We start from the raw sequence: 18,833 nt of genomic DNA, 5'->3' as shown, positions 1-18,833 counted from the left end.
GAATTTCCTAGAATTTAGACTGCGGTTTCCAAAATAAGTTTTCGTTGCCCTGTTGGTATAGTTCTGAGTGCTCTCTTCTGGATACGCAGGACTCTGTCCAAGCTGGTTTGTGCAGCAGAACCCAGGCCACTATGCCGTACTTGAGATGAGAGGCAAACAAGATAGGCTATGTACCATGCGTTATTTTCTTCAGTGATGTTTCTTATTCTTTTGATCGTTACAAACACAGCGGAAGAGAGCCTCTTGCAGAGCTGGTCAATATGGTTTTGCCAAGTTGAATTGTTGTCAATCAATATGCCTAAAAATTTGATACAGTTCACTGTAGATGTGTCGATGCCGGTATGCTCCTCTGGGTCACTCTTCCTAGGTTTGAATTGAATATGGACAGTTTTATTTTTATTCATAGCTAGGTTCAGTCCTTTGCATATCTGGTCGGCCTAATTCAACGTTGCCTTCACAATCGTGTTAGTTTTTTTCGGTGGGAATCAGGATGGTGGTGTCAACGGCGAATAGTATACTGCTCTTTCTACAGTCTATTGTTTTGGGAAAATCGCTTATATAAAGCAGGAACAGCAGTGGCCCCAGTATTGACCCCTGTGGTACCCCTTTGTATACTGGTCTTAATGAGGATCTATAGGTTATTATGCAATTTTGTTTTTGGTAGTCTATTTCAACATATTGTTCTCTGTCTGTAAGGTAGTTGTCCAGTCATTGAAGAACTTTTCCTTTTATTTGCAGGGCCTCAAGTTTCCTTTTGAGCAGATCAAGGACAAGTGTGTCGATTGCCTTTTGGGGGTCGATAAATAAACCTGATACAGTTTTGCCTTCCTCCCAGAGCTTTCTGATATTATTGCAAAGTTCTAAGATTGCTGTTTTGCATCAAGAAACAGCAAATTTCTTTGCAAACAGCTGACAGCTGTTCCTTTAAAACAGCTATTTTTTACTTTCATTGCCCTATTACCATAGGTAAGGAAAGTATTGCTTTCCGAAAAAAAATTTAGGTACCCCAATTTCTAAATTTCTATACGTTTCAAGGTCCCCTGAGTCCAAAAAAGTGGTTTTTGGGTATTGGTGATACGTAATAAAATGAAATAATTCTGAGCTCTCTATCTTCATTGAGTCCTGAGTTACTATTTTTTTAGAACGAGTCAACATTTTGGAAAAACGAAATATAGAAGAATTTCTATTTTTAATACATATATCAAATTCAAGAATTTTCTAAAAATAATTTTTAACTAAATTATATGATACCTACTATAATAATATGTGTTGAGGTAATCATAACATTCTTATTCTCATAATCCTATTAATTCTAATAGAAATTCTTGGATTCAGGGAGAAAAAGTAAAAAAAAATGAAAAGGTTGATACCCAAATAATCACACGAGGTAAAAATGAAGAAAGGTAATTAATTAGATTGTGAATAAAGCAAAAATTGTTGAAAAACAATGTATGAATCAATAGCGAAAAAATAGTTGTTTCTGTTCCCATTCTATAATGAATCTTGGTTTGAGAGGAATAGAAAAAATATAGAAATTATTTTTGCCCTCACATAATCCAGCATATAGTAATAGTAATTGAATAATTAAAAATAAAAGTACCCTTTTTTAATATATGATTATATTTTTCAAAGCATGTTTCGGCGATAAAGCCATTTTCAAATGTGCCTTTGATTCAAAAATGCTTGAATGCCGAAACTTGACAGTGAAAAATTATTGAAAAAGGTAGTTTGATTTGGAAAACACTGAACATGTAGAAGAAGAAAAAAGAAACATGAAGGGTGTTTGGAAAACACTAAACATGAAGAAGACACATTATTAAAAATTTCTGAAACTAACCATTGTATGTAATTGTAAACTATAATAAATTGTCTGTAATTGATGTAGTAGTTTTAGTTTTTTATGGAAAATAAACATTTATTTAATTTCTATGTAAATACAAGAAGCTCTGAAAAATAAAGTAAACAATGTAATTACATGGTACCTTTTTATTTACTGTAGTAAATAGTGATAGTATTTGTAGTAATGGTTTTACGAATATGGAATAAATTATAATGAATAGTACAGAACTACAGTGACATAATTTGTAAATGAGTAACTGATGTAACTTTACTCGGACACACTCAAGTTGGGTTATTAAATACCATGAACACAGTTAAGAATATTTAAACAAGAAGTTTTTATTGGAGTGCATTGCTATAAGTGTGGCATTCTTGAAATGTTTGTATTCCTTCTAAAATAAGGAAGAAGGGAATCTTAGGAGTCCATTTAATCTTTTGAGTGACTGTACTAGGCTAGAGACTAGAGCTATTTCTGGAAACACTTCTATGTGACTGTACCACGGTATTATCCTGCTACTCGGTCGTGTGGTCCACATATCCTTTGTGACGGTGTTTGGATAGCTTCTAGGTTGTTTTTCTGATCTTAGTACTGTAGAGCCCAGACTTTGGAAAAAAATATTTTCCTGATCCAAGTCCTGTGTAGAGTAAAGACCAGTTTTTAATCGATTTTAGTACTGTATCACTGGATTTTTTTCATATTGAAATTCCTTATTTAATCTGTGTTGAGATTTGATTGTTCACATCAGTATAATTGATCATATATTGATGTTCATAAGTAAATAAAGTATCATAAGATTGAGGCTTGTGTTGTGGAATGGATTCTCCAAGTTATTAAATAGCTTGAAAGTGTGTTGAGAAGTTATCTTTAAATTTTGATTGGCGTTCGGTATTCCAATCTTTCAAAATTATCTCGATTGCATTATTAATTTTGCACATGGCACAAGTTACCCTTCAATACGTCAATGAGCTTTGCTGGGTTCCTAGTCAACAAGTAAGTTTGAATCCCTTCTGGAGCCTTTAAAATCCATACTTGGATATAATTTTCAAATAAGTTAATTACATTATTTATCTATTCCTACTGGGCTTCTTGATTGCTTCTCATACATTTTATTTGTTTAAATTTTTTCAGCCTTGTCATTATTCACCATCAGCACCAAAAATGACCATCATTGAACCAAGATTGAAAATCGCTGCGTTGCAACAAAAAGTGGATTGTTTAGAAAAAACGGTAAAAACTTTATTCAAAATCAATTGGTCCATTCTACTAGCTTCAACTAACTTAGGTGCTTGCTTTACAAGCATGTTTGCACAAATATTCAATGTTGAAGCTTGGTTTATTCTTATAACCTTCATCTCTTATATATAAATAAGGTATATATGCTCTTCAAAAACCTATTCCATTTCCTATACACCTGGACATTTGTATTGAAATCATAATATTATAAATCCGATTAAGAAAGAATTGATGACCACTTTGAGAAAGTTTTTACTCCTTTATATCTGAATTAATATCTCATCAAAATAAATCAGTCATGATTATAAACATTGTTAGAAATGACTTTTTAATAGTCTATATGAGAGTTTGTTAATAATGATTGCTTGAAAATAATTCACTGTATCCTATGTGTGCTGTATATTCACTATATTCTATATGTATAATGTATACGTGCTCTATTCTCTAAACCGAAGTACCGTGATTAAAAAATATCGGTCAATTTTTTTTCGATACCATAACTTTCTCAAATTATATTATTAACTTTATAGGTCGCACAATCCTCTTATTGCAAACTCTAGTTATTGAAAGTTAGTGTCTCCTCATTCATGAAAATGATTGTTAGAATGAGTTCCCATGTAGTATTTTTTTCCTATTTGTTTCCTATTCAATAAGAATATAGGATTATTCATTTATTTAGTTATTTTATTATTAAATCGGTCATCTCCTATTTCACAGGTTATCAACTTGGAGCATACACTCACTGAGAAAGAGGAATATATTAGATCTATGAAAACGTTTCAAAATGATCAAAATACTATAACGATATCTTGTGTAAGTATTCTCATGCAATTCTTTTATGTTGGATATGTTCTCTTCTTCTTTTTCTCTCCCCACTATGCCTCTACAGCGTTGGGGTAGCCTCGACCCAGTTCTTCCATACCCGTCTGTCCATCGCCATCCTTCTCATCTCCCTCTTCTTCTTCCAATCACCTCAATTCTGTCCTCATGTCCTGAGTACCTCAGTCGTCCTACAGTTCTCCTTCCCTGCACTCTCACGTTCACAAATTGTTTCGCTTTTCTACTGTCATCCATTCGCTGTAGGCCTACATGTCCATACCATTCAAGCTGGAATCTCCCATCACTATTTAGTTTCCTTGATTTTTCAGCCTCAAATGTTTCTCTCTCCAGCTGCAACCAAAATTCATCTTCATCTGCCACACTTGCTTCCTCAGTAGGTCTGTAAACTTGAATGATGCTATTTTTTTCTTCCAGGTCTAGATCTACTCCAATTATTATAGGACTTATTGCTTTCCAGCTTCTGACTCTTGTGTTGGTATCTCCATCTCCATCAACCACAATCGCCACTCCACCATATGCCCTTCTTCTTCCTGCCATTCCTGAGTATCTCATGACATAACCATTATCCAAATCACTCTCTCCCACTCCTCTTCTTCTTGTCTCACAAATCCCCAACACCTTCATCTTATATTTCTTCATTTTTACCACCATCGCCACCTCCTTCCCTGTAATTGTTCTTACGTTCCATGTCCCATATCTGATAAAGTGGCTTGTCCGTTTATTAATCCGTCAATTCCCGTCCCGTCCGAGGCTAGTTGTAGTACTGTGAATCCGATGTGAACCGACGTATGGGGATTAGCCCAACGACGTCTTCTTTGGAGCCCATGCTCCAACCCCCCAACCGGGAGGACCAGGGTCGTTTGTATAGTCGCCGTCTCCTAGGCACTTCTTTCACTACAGCTTCCAGAGCGTAATCTACGCTGTATTTAATTCGGGTTTATTCTCTAGGCTCTTCCGCCCTCTTCGCCGTTGGTATTTATCCTCATCCCCCTTCGAGGCCGTTGACCAGTTTGCTAGTTTTGGTCCACCCCGGCTATTTAATTTCACCGGTACCTCCCATATCTGGGAGGAATATTCCCTTATTCGCCACCTGGAGAGGCGCCCGATGGAGGACTAGCAACGCCTCACGGGAGCTGTTTATTTTATCTATTCATTTATTTATACATTGATACATTATCATTCTCAACTATGAATGATTGGGAAAGGAACAACAGGCTTAAAGCCCAAAACTGTTCCTCTCCCAAATTAAGATAGAAATTTTCCAAAAATAGTTTATGTTTACACCCCATGATTTTTGTCGAATATTGAGTTCAAAATATTTATAAACTAGGAATTTAGAATTTGTCTATATTATTTAAGTAATAAAATTTGCATAATATATTAAATATACTATGAGAGAATGTTAAAAACTTCCTAATGTTGATCACTTCACTCCCTAGTACTTTTAAAAAATATTAAATTTTAACTATGAGAACTTGAAGAATTTGAACTATGAAATAAATTTATTGAATCAAAACAATCAACATACAATAGGAGAAAAGACATCAGTTATTTAACCGCTATTTTGTTCAGGAAAGTAAGTAGTTGAACTGAGCAGAAGATAATGAAATTAAAAGTTTGATATTATAATATTAGAAAATATATTAAAAATTAATAAACATTATCATATTGATCCCCTAGTTCAAAGATTTTGTAAAAACTCAATTAATTCGGAATGTTGTTTTTCGAATTTCATATAATAATTGAACACGCTTTCTGGTAACTCTTATTTATTTCGTTTAATGGTATTTTTTATAGGATGAATCTTCTCGAGATGAAGCTATGAGAAAGTTGACCTGTGACATAATTGAGTTCAACGCTCAACTTCAACAACGAGATCAGTTTGTAAGTGCAGACTCTTAATTTTCTCAAACTTTCTCATCTCATTTCAGGTGAAATATCAAGCTACATGGTGTATTCCAATTTACTAAACAGTGAATTGCATACTTCCTCAAATTCACTCATTCATCTAAAACACATTGAAATCGATTTTCCAAACAGAAGCTTCACAGTTCACATTTAGAATTACTGCTGCTACCACCAAGCTTCACTTTTTATCGCATTAAGCCTATGAATGATTCTAGTACAATTTTACTGTACGTTGAAATTATAAATTCCAAGTATAATCTGGGAATCAATTATTTAAAGTCAACTACGCAGGTTTGTCCTCAGTATTGTTATATTTTTAAATTTAGTCGTGAGTAGGCTTATTGAATGAACTATTTTCAAACATCATACTCTCACAACTATTCAAAAAGGATTCCAATTCCTATCGTATTCTTCATGAATGATACAAGTTTCAATCAATTAAATACGTTCTTAATTATTTTAATTCATATTATAATGCTTTTTCAGATAGCTCGTCAACAAGATACAATTGATTTCTTGCAAGGCTCTATAGAAGTGGAACATGCAGAACTTCAATCAATGGTGATACTATGATACATTCAACTAATATTTTCCAATATTCTATAAAATGCTTGATCAAACTTAATTATTCATCTCTTATAATATCTCAATAATGATAGTATATATCAATCGATGTTAACACAATAATTATTTGATAATCATTATCTAATCAGATATAATTAGCAATAAACACACCTGGAAGATAAGATCAACTCTACATTCACACTAGAGGTCTAACTATTGGTTCACACTTGGTGAATAAAAATTCTTCACCATTTGTAAAGTAACAAAACTTCATAAAAAAATAATTCAATGATGTTGTATCTGAACATGAGAAAATGGAAACGTAAAAAATACTGTAGAATCATTCCACATCTCTTGTATTTGAAGGTTTTTATACATTATTTTGCGTTAATTTCAAGTGAAAAATGTTCAGTTTTCAAGGTATTCAGTTTTCCCAGTCGTCAGAAGGCCCAAAACCAACAATCTTAGACTAACAATGACATTGACAATTGAAACTCTCATTAACCCTTTTTTATGGTGTAAATCATGCACCTGTCCCCAGTTGAGACGCTCTTTTGCATAGGTACTTTGAATCCTGCTCTGCTAACTTCTTGTGATATTTTTCAGAAATTGCTGAAAGAAAAGGCAGATGAAGAGATCAAAATGCTCAAATCTAAGGTATGTGAACTTTCTTGTCTGAGCCTTGGTTGGTTTCTTTAAGTTTCTGTGATTCATTTTTTTCAATCAAGATTTATAACTTACACAGCAGACCTTATTGCAAAAAACATTATTCAGCACATAAGACCTTACATGTGCATAACTAGAAACTAGAATTGTATTTTTTATTCATCAATGAAGGAATTCATGATAATATAATGGTCAAGGAAAATCGTATCTCCAATTATTCAACTATTAAAATGAGGTTTCATATTATGGACCATAGGTAGATTTTCTCACACTCTCACTCTGTCTTCCATTGTTATCTTTTCGCTCAATCAAATTAATATTTTCCAAATTTATCTTCAAATACCTAAAGATTCCTACAAGGATGAAGTTGGCAAAAATTCTATTCTTTTGACAGATCATTGAACTGGAAGCGGATCTTGGTAACACTCAAGAGGCAACGGTAAGTTAATTCATCAATGATTTTAATAATCAGTAGGCCCATATCAAATGCAATAGACATTCTTGAATTGTTGAATGTATGTAGCTTTAAATTTCGCTAACTACCGGTACAGTATTTCAATCTTTAAAATTGTTGCGTTTATTTCTATTACCCCTTGTAAATTACATAACATACCGTAGTCGTTACTTGGGAAATATTCATATAAACTTTTTCACTATTCAACATTCATGTAGCCTATTTTCTCTCTCCCTTGTGTCACATTGAAACTATTCTCACTGATCAGAATTTTTTGAACTAAGTAGCCTAAATTTTCTCATTCAGTTGGAGAAATTTCCACATGTTATTAATTTAATATTTATTCATCCAAACTTGTTTTGATGCTCAAGGCATTATATTCAGTGTTTTTTGTTTCAATTGGACAATGTGAAGAAATTCCACAACACTTCTGTCTGTAATGTAAATGTTAATTTCTCTTATTTTGCAGCAAGAAATGAGGAGCAGATTGAATGCAACTTGTAGAACAATATTCACTGAACTCAAAGAAAGATTTGATGATTACTGCAAACAGGTAGTTCTTTTTTCACTAGCTATAATTTATGCTTTCAATTATTTTTTTCTTACCAAGCTTTAATACTGCGTCACTATTCAAAACAAAAGTTCTTATGAAATACAAATTCTTGAACTCTTATGGTACCTACTACTTAAGTATCTACTTAATCAACACAAATTCCTTTTTTACAATTTATCTATTGTATAATAATAATAATTATTATTATTGTATTGTACTACTCAAGACAAGATTTCAGTCAATTGTTGAAATTATGTGCTCAGGTGGAAGTTTTCAATGGTTTCATTATTCTTATTTAACTAGGTAGTAATCGTATTGTTCCAACAGCTATGAATTTGTTGATGAGAATACATCTCTTTTCAAGACTATTTTTTTCTCTTGATGGTCCTGCTACTCTTTTATTATTATAATATTTTTTCTCAATTGACATAATATGACAGTTATTTACAAATGAGAGTAATCATAAAAAATAATAATATCTTATATTTATCACATCCGTCCTGATCATCTATTTAGATCTCCATAATATAATAATGACAATTATATGATAAATATAATAATAATGATAAATAATTTATCTGATTGCCAATGAATTGCAACCAGAGGAGTTTATTGACAAAACATATACATAGTTGTTATATTATACATACAAAAGTTGCTAATAATAAACTTAGTCCTAAAATTATGATACCCCACTATTATAATAATACAGTACTGATTACCAATTGATACACGTTTTCGATAGCCTTATCTTTCTAACACATACTACCATGACCTAGTCATAGTAGAGCTGTCCACTATTATTTTGATGTTTCTTTTCAAATCTATAATTTAAATAAATCATGATAGAATAGTATTTATTTTGGAGTAAATTATTTCATTCTTCATCGTGTTTTTTCATCGCCACCAATATCTTGCATAACACGCTTGAATGAATTCTCAAATTTGTGACTAGAATAGAATCCGAGGAGGAGAGGAGGGGTGTTTGACCTTACCAGGCGCAAAATCTGTAGAAATCAATCTGGGAAAAAACAAATGATTATTCAATAAATAAAATTAATACAAACATGAAAAAGATGATTTACATAATAAATAGACTGTTCATTATTGAATATTTTCAGACATCAGCTCAAATAGAATCAGCAGAAATGTTGAAAGCGTCCAATACGCAGCTTTCGGAGCTGGTGGCAGAGCAGCAGCAGAAATGCTTGGCAGCTCAAGACGATGCAGCAGAGTTGCAAAAATTATTGCAAAAGCAAGAAGTATGGTTTGATTTGTGAAGACGTCTCGGCATGGTTGAAGTTTGTATTTGAATTTTCTCACATTTCTTAAAACTGTAAATAAAAACTTAAAAAATACTAAATAGTAAAAATAATAATCAAATTTTAATTCGATTTAATTATTCAGTCTCACTGTTACAGAAGTTAAAATTTCCTTATTGTATAAGATATACCGGTAACTACTTACTTTCTTAATCAATGCCTCTTCTACCTTGCTGTGTAGAGTTATACCGGTAACTAACTAGTGATTTATTCTATATTTGAGATTCATTTTAAACTTTCAGCATTGTCCTGAAGAAAGGAAGCATTGATGCTGTTTATAATAAATGCTGTCAGTTTGAAAAAAAATCTAGAGTGGTAATGTGTGTGCTTTAGTGAAATTTATTTGCATTTTGCATGGATTTATTTTGAACAAAATAACCAAAGTAAAAGTTAGCTTTGATTAGTGTGTGAAATTTCTTACAATTTCCACATTGAAATTTTATAAAATGCATTAGAAAACAGCCCTCTAATCTTCTAGACACATATTGGTATTAATTTCCATTTCCGACAGTATATTTATGATTTTATCTCAGTTTGTAAGAGCCGAAGTGCTATAGTTTTGTGATACATAGTATAACCATAGAGAAACAATAGCATAACTTACGCTTTTGTTTCTCTACGGTATAACACAGTATAGATAGAATAATAAATCATTTTAATTTAAAATAGTATACATAGTAATAGTTTAGTTAAATAGTATAACATTTGAATAACGAAATTACTGTGTGAATGTTAGTGTGAGTTTGATTTTTTATTCATGCATCAACTACTTGTCTCCTAATCATATCTAAATTAATTGTATTCTGTTAATCGACTAAATATTATTACTTATTAAATTATTCTGTTAGTAAAACTTGTTCTATCTTTACAATAATATTGCATTAGACGTCGTTCTGAGATAACAGAAGTGAATGTTTGTATTTTAGTTTGTGCGTGTCTTGATTTAGTCAACATTATTGAAGCCTTTTCAAATGTTGTGCATTCATCTTGTACGAAGTGACTTACGAGAAAATGATGTTTTTCAAATGGGCAGTGCAAGATCATTCAACATGAGACATCATTATTTTTCTGCTGCACTAATGATGATCATGTCTTACCTTTTAATTGTAAAATAAAAAAGTCCTAAAATCCTTCTCACAGAATTATATTCAAATGATATGTTACATGTTGGCATTATGATCAAGTCGAACTGCTAATAAATTACTTTCAGGCATCCTTGCTGATTTCAAAGCAATGGAGACAACATGAAAAACAGTGGAACAACAGCAAGGATGCCTGAAAGCATCACTAGTATAAGTGATCTTGTAGGCCATGACTCTTTAGGCCATGACTCTGTGAGGAGGATTTTCAAATGTTTTATTCCACATTTATTCATTCAATCATTTATTCATCATTTCTACAAGATACACTGACAGGGAGAGAAAAAATAAGGATACTCCTTCTCCTTGTACTATTTCTCTCCCAAATTTGGATAACAAGTCCGATAAAGGGTTATTATTTTTTCACTTTTCTGAAATTTAGTCAATTTTCACTACAAAAACATCAGAAACTAGAATTCAACATTTTGACAGTTTAAAAACTGAATGAAAAACAGGAATCTCGAATCACCATGAATTGCATAATGTTTGCAAATATTTTCACATTTCTATGAAATTGTAAGATAATTATGATCTTTGCTCGTGGAGCAAAAATATAATTCTATCTTGTAAATGTTTGATCTTGTACTGCTCGTTTTTTTTTTTTGAATGTTTGTTTCCTGTGAATCACTCTACATATGGTAAAAATCCATTGATAATCGACAACATGGAGTACAGAAAGTCAGAGCTAATTTGGCAGTTTTTGAAGATGGAGTTTAAATTTTGTCAATTTTTGATTTAAAGGCCATTGTACTTGTTAGATTACATGTATTTTGTTTTCAAAAATATGTCAGCTATTCCAATGAAACATTAAATGTATGTTCCAGATTGATATAAAATTGCTGAGTTCGGAGTTGATAAAGATTGAGGAAGAGAACTTACTCTTAGAAAAAAAGGTAGAAGAATTATATATTTTTCCATTTTTATTATTTTGTACATCTTGTAATATTCAATGAATTGCTCATACTTTTCTGTTAATTTGATATTGTATAATAAACATGAAATTTAGTTTCTTGATAGAACATATTTTCAATTTGAAATTCTGCGAATATGATAAATACTAGAAATTAAGACAAATTTCAATGCTTTCATCTTAAATTGGGATAGGCTAATAATTCACTATCAAGAATTTTATATGAATGCAAAATATAGCATTTTCAAGTATTAACCTTTTGTGCATCATGCTGAGACATAAATTATTCATTTTCAAAAAGCATGATTATTATACCTTCTTTCAATCAATACTTTAAACTAGAAACTGTATTTGATGTTCACAGAATACAGTGCAGAATGATAAAATTCAGGAACTGCAGAGAACAGTCGACCTTAATAATACAAAATCCTTGGAAAATCAATTAGAATATGATAAGAGAGAAAAGGTATGTAATAATTCTATTAATTAAGGAAATATTACATTTGAAGATCAAGTTGATTGAAAATCAGTTCATTCAGATCAAGCTACAGTAGTGTTCTTTTTTGGAAAGAATATTCTTTTATTAGTTGTTTGGAGTTTATTTTTTCAGTCAGTGATTGAAAAAATTTTAGTAATTTATAGACAGATTTAATAAACTTTGCAGGGTCATAAGCCTCACCTTTCTCAATAAGTTTTGCCTAAATGCCCGCCCTTCTTTGAGTAGTCATAAGAGTGCAACGGAACCTTCCGTGTTCCTGAAGCACCCATCTCAGATTGAGGAACCTGCACTGAAGGGGCAGATCCCGATGGGTTTGAAGGCAAGGAATTTTCTAGAGTTGCCTTGGGGTTTGGTTTGTTTGTTCATGTTGTTCTTACGAACAGCTAGGGAAGTAGAGTCGACCCAGACAGAGCCCCACATGTCCAGGGAAGGCTAAATACTACTACTGGAGGGCGCCTGGTATCAGGAAGACACCGTTGGAGACACAATATAAAAGGCCTTGATCAGAAAAAGGAAATTAGAATATGGCCAAGGAGGGCCGACTGATAGAAAAACAAAGAAAGAATGGCACACAGCTAAGTCAATTGAAAAAGTGCCATTCTAGAAATGATCCAAAAAATGGAAAAGTTCCAAAGCATATTAAGAAGGAGAAGGAAGACTTTGGAAAGGGGGGGTCCCTTTTAGTCGCCTCCTTCGACAAGCAGGGATACTGTGGGTGTATTCTGGTTTTCAAAAAATTCTTGAGCCCGATGTTCGACTCAAAGTTCCCCCAACCTACAGGGGGCTATGCAAAAGTTCAGCAAGGGTCTGGATAATTTGTCAAGTGGACTCCAGAATTACGCCCAGGATAGGTGGTTTCACTGTGTTTTCCCAGCGTCCCCCAACGTTTTTTCTGTGTTTTCTCACATTTTTCAAGAACTAATTGGAAAAAATGTTCAAAATTATTAATTTCATAATTGACCGAACGAAGTGAAGTCTAAGATTCAAGTCGACGGTTTGGCATTTCTATTAATGTTTATATGTTTTTATGTTGCGCATTTACGGCGAAACGCGGTAATAGATTTTCATGAAATTTGACAGGTATGTTCCTTTTTAAATTGCGCGTCGATGTATATACAAGGTTTTTGGAAATTTTGCATTTCAAGGATAATATAAAAGGAAAAAGGAGCCTCCTTCATACGCCAATATTAGAGTAAAAATCAGACTATAGAATTATTCATCATAAATCAGCTGACAAGTGATCACACATATGTGTGGAGAAGCCAGTCTATTGCTGTATTTCCATAAGGTCTATAGTTTCAATCAAAGACATTAAAGAAGTCTGCATCTTTAAGCTGGGTTTACACCAAAGTTATTAACAAAATGGTTATAACTTAATCCTTATAGATTCTATCAAATTGAACGGAAGTTGAGAACACATATGTTCATCATGTGTATGATAAGTTATGTTCAATCTAATATAATCTATAAGGATTGAGTTATTAACATTTTTACTTTCCATGCCCTATTACCATAGGTAAGGAAAGTATTGCTTTCCGAAAAAAATTAAGGTAGGTACCCCAATTTCTAAATTTCTATACGTTTCAAGGTCCCCTGAGTCCAAAAAACTGGTTTTCGGGTATTGGTCTGTGTGTGTGTGTGTGTGTGTGTGTGTGTGTGTGTGTGTGTGTGTGTGTGTGTGTGTGTGTGTGTGTGTGTGTATGAGTGTATGTGCGTCTGTGTACATGATATCTCATCTCCCAAATATAACGGAATGACTTGAAATTTGGAACTTAAGGTCCTTTCACTATAAGGATCCGACTCGAACAATTTCGATCAAATGCAATTCAAGATGGCGGCTAAAATGGCGAAAATGTTGTCAAAAACAGGGTTCTTCGTGATTTTCTCGGAAACGGCTCCAACGATTTTGATCAAATTCATACCTAAAATAGTCATCGATAAGCTCTATCAACTGCCACAATCCCATATCTGTGAAAATTTCAGGAGCTCCGCCCCATCAATGCAGATAGATTCCCAATTATCAGGCTTCAGATACAATTGAAACAAAAAAAAATCAAGTGGAGTAGAATCAGTAGATTGTGCATGAAAATCTCTACAATAAAGTTCAGTAACATTTTCACCTAAAATTGAAAATAAGCTTTAAATTCGTGAAAATGTGATTATTCAATTGCAAATTATTGTTGATTCTATTAAATCATTCACTATGAAGAGATAGCAGACCTCATGTGTGTCTCCAGCGTTATTGCCCTGTCACCAGCTGGCTCAAATCTTTGAATAGTAGACTTGAGATGCGCGGGAACACTAGCGTCAGGTGATCAATTTTCATAACGGCAAGGAAAGTTGTGTGAGTGCGCCACACCAAATTTTTTAAATTAAATTTGGTCTAATCACAGCTTTAAGGTCTTTGGTTTCAATATTTTGTTTTGCAGTCATGGTATTATTATGCGTGCCAATCAGTATCAATATTCTCACATTCGAAAAAACTAATAATTTAATAGGTGCATAAAAACAAACAAATGAACTGGATAATACTGGAGAAATTATAATATTTTTGATTCTAAAAAATTAATTTTCATCAGATAGAAAGATCATCACGGAACTGGATGAATTATATCATATGGAATACAAATTCAAACGTGAACTGAGTTTGTTAACATTTAAAACAGTTGACATCAGGTACTTGTGGATGAGAATACTGCGTGAGGTCTACTGTTCACATAACTACTAGTGTATATGATTACCAAGGTATTTTTGAGTAAAGCCACATCAGACTCTTTCTAAAACTGTCCCTCCTCCAATTTTAACTACAGGTTTACAAATTTAAAAAACATCTTATTATTGAAATATTTTTTTTCATGCCTGTTTAATATAATAACTCTTCTGCTACAGGAATATCTTGGGAAAATCGAGGATCTTCAATCAGCTATCAAATCGACTGAAGAAAAATGCGCACAATTGACTTTGGAAAAAGATCTGATAAATAATGAACTAAGCAAAGAAAAAAGGTTGAATGAAATGTACTGCCTTCGCATGGAAGAATTGAAATCAATTATAAGCAAAAAACTCTCTGAGGTTCGTATCAAAATGTTTTTCTTTCATAGTTTGACATGTATGCCCTTGCATGCTGTAGCTCATCTACAGCCCGATAGGATTTAGCGTAGGCAATGAAAGAAAGGACGATGAGAGGTGAATGGACCTACATAACAGTGATGGTTGGTTTCCGAACCACCGGGAAACCATTTCAGAGCTTGCTTAATATTGGAGTTGCCCTCAGAAGGTTATCTGACAGACGGTAATACTACCGAGCGACCGTTTCTTGAAGTCGGTAGAGTGTTAATGGAGAGAAATCTCTTTTAAATCTTTTCCCAGAATGGACAGTGATCTGTCCAAAAACCTCCGATATTCATAAAAGCAAACCACTATTATATAACATTGTATTTCCAGTGCATTAAACTTTCATATTGCTCAATAATTTTTCCAGTTTATACTTTATGAATAGTTTTATTGTCCGTTATCGATGAAGTATTGTATTTAGATAGCAAGTTGTAATCGTAGATAATCTTAGATATCAGTAGACGGCACCGTGACCTCATATTTTAGTACCTATAGATTTGGTATTATTACAAAATAATAATAGTTTTTCGATGCGGGGGCGCGCGGGCGGAGGTTGAAGGAAGCCAACTGTACATGCCTAACTGCCTAGTTCCCAATTATAAAATTACGACTTCCTACACTGGTTGACTCTAATAGCTGGCAATAACTCATCTGTTTCGACTATTTTTATTGTTAAGCATAGTAGCGTCTTGATGCTGTGGAAGGGTTCAATCGGTCCAGAGGAATCCACTCTTGAGACTGCGACTGTATATATAATCATTGATAATTTATAACAGCAAGTTCTATCTAATAATTCAACTTTTTTGCATTTTATAGAAAAGACAGCAAGATGAAGAGACTGAGGAAATGAAAATAATCATCAGAGACTTAAAATCTGAACAAAAGAGTTTTGAAAAGCAAATAGTGAAGTACAAAGAGGAACAATCTCGTTTTTTGTTAAAGGTAAGAATTCAATTACTGTAGGTACTCAAAATATTTTATTAAAGCTTCTTGAAAATTACTTATTTTAATGGGCATAAGCAATGGACATAATTCCACAAACAACTCTGGCAAGTCTCTTCATAACCTGCGTTTACACCAATATGTTATCAACTACGGTAGTTTTTTTTCAGACGATTGATTTCTACAATGATGCAGGTTTGATGCCTAGTGAGATCGGACCCTCTGTGTATTTTTAAATATTGACGTGAGCACAATCACTCTATTGTTTTTAATTTGTCTAGCTGATATATATCAACTAGTTGTCCACCAATGGTTTTCTATAAAAGAGTTGTCAATTTTTTTTGTAGATGATGGTTTCTTGATCCATTGCTAACTGCGATGTATTATTAACACACTATTTTGATGTTTTAAACAACGACATGCAGTCAATTAAGTTTTTTGTAGAAAGCAAGTTAATTGCTGTTATCAAGCAACAAGCTGTTAGAGCAACAAAAGTTGCCAATTTTTGCCCAGAACACAATGTAGTCGGTGTTAACTTATAGAGGGGAAACTTTCCACACTAAGTGGAAAACAAACACAAATCCTTGTTTTGTTGAAATATTTCTCAAAATTTTTCTGTATTTTCAAGAATTTGGCATCAAATGGCCGCAATTTGTTGAAAACTCAGTTGACAACTCTGGTCTAAACGCGGCTTTATAATCGAACCAAATTTAATGGAAACTGCAAGTGGCAGATTAATTTTATGAAAATAATATCCCATGCTATAACCATCCTCGGTAAATTAAGAATCAAGATGCAAAATTTCGAGTTTATCACTCAAGTATTTCAGACGTGATGATGACGTCTTTCGTGAATTTCCTATCCTAACCCAATATGTTATGTTACAGTATGAAGGGACGGATTCAAGGATCAAAAGGTTCAAAGAATCTCACACGTCAATCGAAGCTTATTGTGTGTCTCAAGAGTATGTTAGTTAAGCAAACCAATACCCAAGTCCTTAACAAAATCCAGAAGTTTTTTCCCTATACCAACATATACCATTTATCACCTGGTTGATTGCAGCCAAACAGAACCCTTCTACTAGCCCCTAGTCTTTTGCAATCCAGTATGATATGCTTGGCAGTCTCTTCAGACTAATTACAAAGCTTAAAATTTTGACTTTCATTTCTGAGTAAAATAATTGTGTGTAGATGTTTTCTGAAGTGGCTATGTCCAGTTATCAGAGCAATCAACTGCTTGACCTGATCTCTACCCAACCTCACCAGCCAGCTGGTTAAGTAAGTGTAAAAATACATTATAATTTACTAGGTTGCAATTTATAAACAAATATAAATATACTAGTAGTTCTGTGAACAGTAAACCTCGCGCAATTATAAACCGCAGCCTCCTCTTATACTGTCCATCAGAGTAAATCCTGTATGTAGGCCTATGTCGTGTCGGCGAGATATCGGTGTGAAAACGGCCAATGGCTGTTGGGGTTGGTGTATCAAAAATACTAACATCAAAAGCTAATCTCCTTCAAGACATACTGGCAACAGGACAGCAGAAGAAAGTTCAAAGCAGAGAAAGTTCGAGAGACAATACTATAATATTTTAGTTATTAACTGCATGTGTTATTGCACGCAATCAGTAGTACATTTATTTATTTATTCACAATAAATACAACGAGTTTCCCCAAATAAATGTCTCCTTAACAATAAAAATTGTACAGATACAAATAAAAAAAGAAAAATAATACAAACAACAAAAATACCACCTAATTCAAAAATGAAAAATACAAAGATTTCAAATACTTATGAAAAAAGTAAAAATAAAACAAATTGAGAATTCAAAATTCCAAAACTTATAAAAATTGAAGAATATAATAACAAATAATGAACAAAAATGTTATTAAGAGAATAAATAACATTTATAACTGAACGACGTCCCAAACCATATGCACATCCACACTGATACACCAACTACCGGGTATTTATTTGATCAGAACATGTTTACACAAGATTTAATCATCATTTAACGCTTTCCGGAATTTGTCGCGAGAAAACCAGAAGACATCTAGGCGCCCAGACGAGCTGTTATAATTTCTTTGCATCCTATTTAAGAGTGCATAAAAATTGCAGTCAATAAGGCATGCAATTTATAGTTGACCGAGCGAAGTGAGGAATAAGAGCAAAATGTTAACCTAATCCTTATAGATTCTATTAGATTGAATACAACTTATCATACACATGATGAACATATATGTGTTTGTCAAGTTCCTTTCAATCTAATAGAATCTATAAGGATTAAGTTATCAACATTTTGTTAATAGCTTTGGTGTAAACCCAGCTTAAGATTCAAGTCGACGGTTACTTTGGCATTTCTCTTAATGTTTGAATGTTTAAATGTATATATGTTGCGCATTTACGGCGAAACGCGGTAATAGATTTTCATGAAATTTGACAGGTATGTTCCTTTTTTAATTGCGCGTCGACGTATATACAAGGTTTTTGGAAATTTTGCATTTCAAGGATAATATAAAAGGAAAAAGGAGCCTCCTTCATACGCCAATATTAGAGTAAAAATCAGACTATAGAATTATTCATCATAAATTAGCTGACAAGTGACTACACAGATGTGTGGAGAAGCCAGAGTCTATTGCTGTATTTCCATAAGGTCTATAATAGTTTCAATCAGGTAGGCCTACTTGTGGATGAGAATACTGCGTGAGGTCTACTGTTCACAGAACTACTATTCTACACAGCTGCTGATTTTTTACCAAGTTACATTGAGATATTGAAATGCATGCGTCATGGCATGCGATTTCTAATCCACTCGACAGCTGATTTATGATGAATATACGTCGACGC

The 18,833-nt window shown here is 33.1% G+C and overlaps 1 protein-coding gene and 1 long non-coding RNA gene across 9 annotated transcripts in view; one reads left to right on the top strand and one right to left on the bottom strand.

Moving 5' to 3' along the window:
- The window catches only part of LOC111048543 (uncharacterized protein PFB0145c), a 138,175-nt gene that overhangs the window by 37,323 nt on the left and 82,019 nt on the right, over positions 1 to 18,833 (top strand). For 3 of the 8 annotated variants that reach the window (XM_039425264.1, XM_039425266.1, XM_039425265.1), the window contains 12 exons: positions 2,969 to 3,067; positions 3,791 to 3,886; positions 5,711 to 5,797; positions 6,308 to 6,382; positions 6,992 to 7,042; positions 7,446 to 7,490; positions 7,975 to 8,058; positions 9,180 to 9,320; positions 11,344 to 11,412; positions 11,794 to 11,895; positions 14,818 to 15,000; positions 15,859 to 15,984. In XM_039425264.1, coding sequence (XP_039281198.1) covers positions 2,969 to 3,067; positions 3,791 to 3,886; positions 5,711 to 5,797; positions 6,308 to 6,382; positions 6,992 to 7,042; positions 7,446 to 7,490; positions 7,975 to 8,058; positions 9,180 to 9,320; positions 11,344 to 11,412; positions 11,794 to 11,895; positions 14,818 to 15,000; positions 15,859 to 15,984 — 1,158 coding nt within the window. Of the gene's footprint in view, positions 1 to 1,950; positions 2,831 to 2,968; positions 3,068 to 3,790; positions 3,887 to 5,710; positions 5,798 to 6,307; positions 6,383 to 6,991; positions 7,043 to 7,445; positions 7,491 to 7,974; positions 8,059 to 9,179; positions 9,321 to 11,343; positions 11,413 to 11,793; positions 11,896 to 14,817; positions 15,001 to 15,858; positions 15,985 to 18,833 lie in introns of those variants that run through there. The other 5 variants (XM_039425262.1, XM_039425269.1, XM_039425263.1 and 2 more) reach the window with 5 other exon arrangements.
- LOC120350691 overlaps positions 8,958 to 18,833 on the bottom strand; it is a 54,903-nt gene continuing 45,027 nt past the window's right edge. Inside the window, exon 2 of the long non-coding RNA XR_005570992.1 lies at positions 8,958 to 9,079. This is a non-coding gene — a long non-coding RNA (uncharacterized LOC120350691). The remainder of the gene's footprint in view (positions 9,080 to 18,833) is intronic.

The sequence above is a fragment of the Nilaparvata lugens genome, chromosome 3, assembly GCF_014356525.2.
Source record: "Nilaparvata lugens isolate BPH chromosome 3, ASM1435652v1, whole genome shotgun sequence".
NCBI classification, from domain to species: Eukaryota; Metazoa; Arthropoda; class Insecta; order Hemiptera; family Delphacidae; genus Nilaparvata; species Nilaparvata lugens.
The sequence above is the reverse complement of the archived record's forward strand: the minus strand, read 5'-3'. Positions and strand labels throughout refer to the sequence as shown.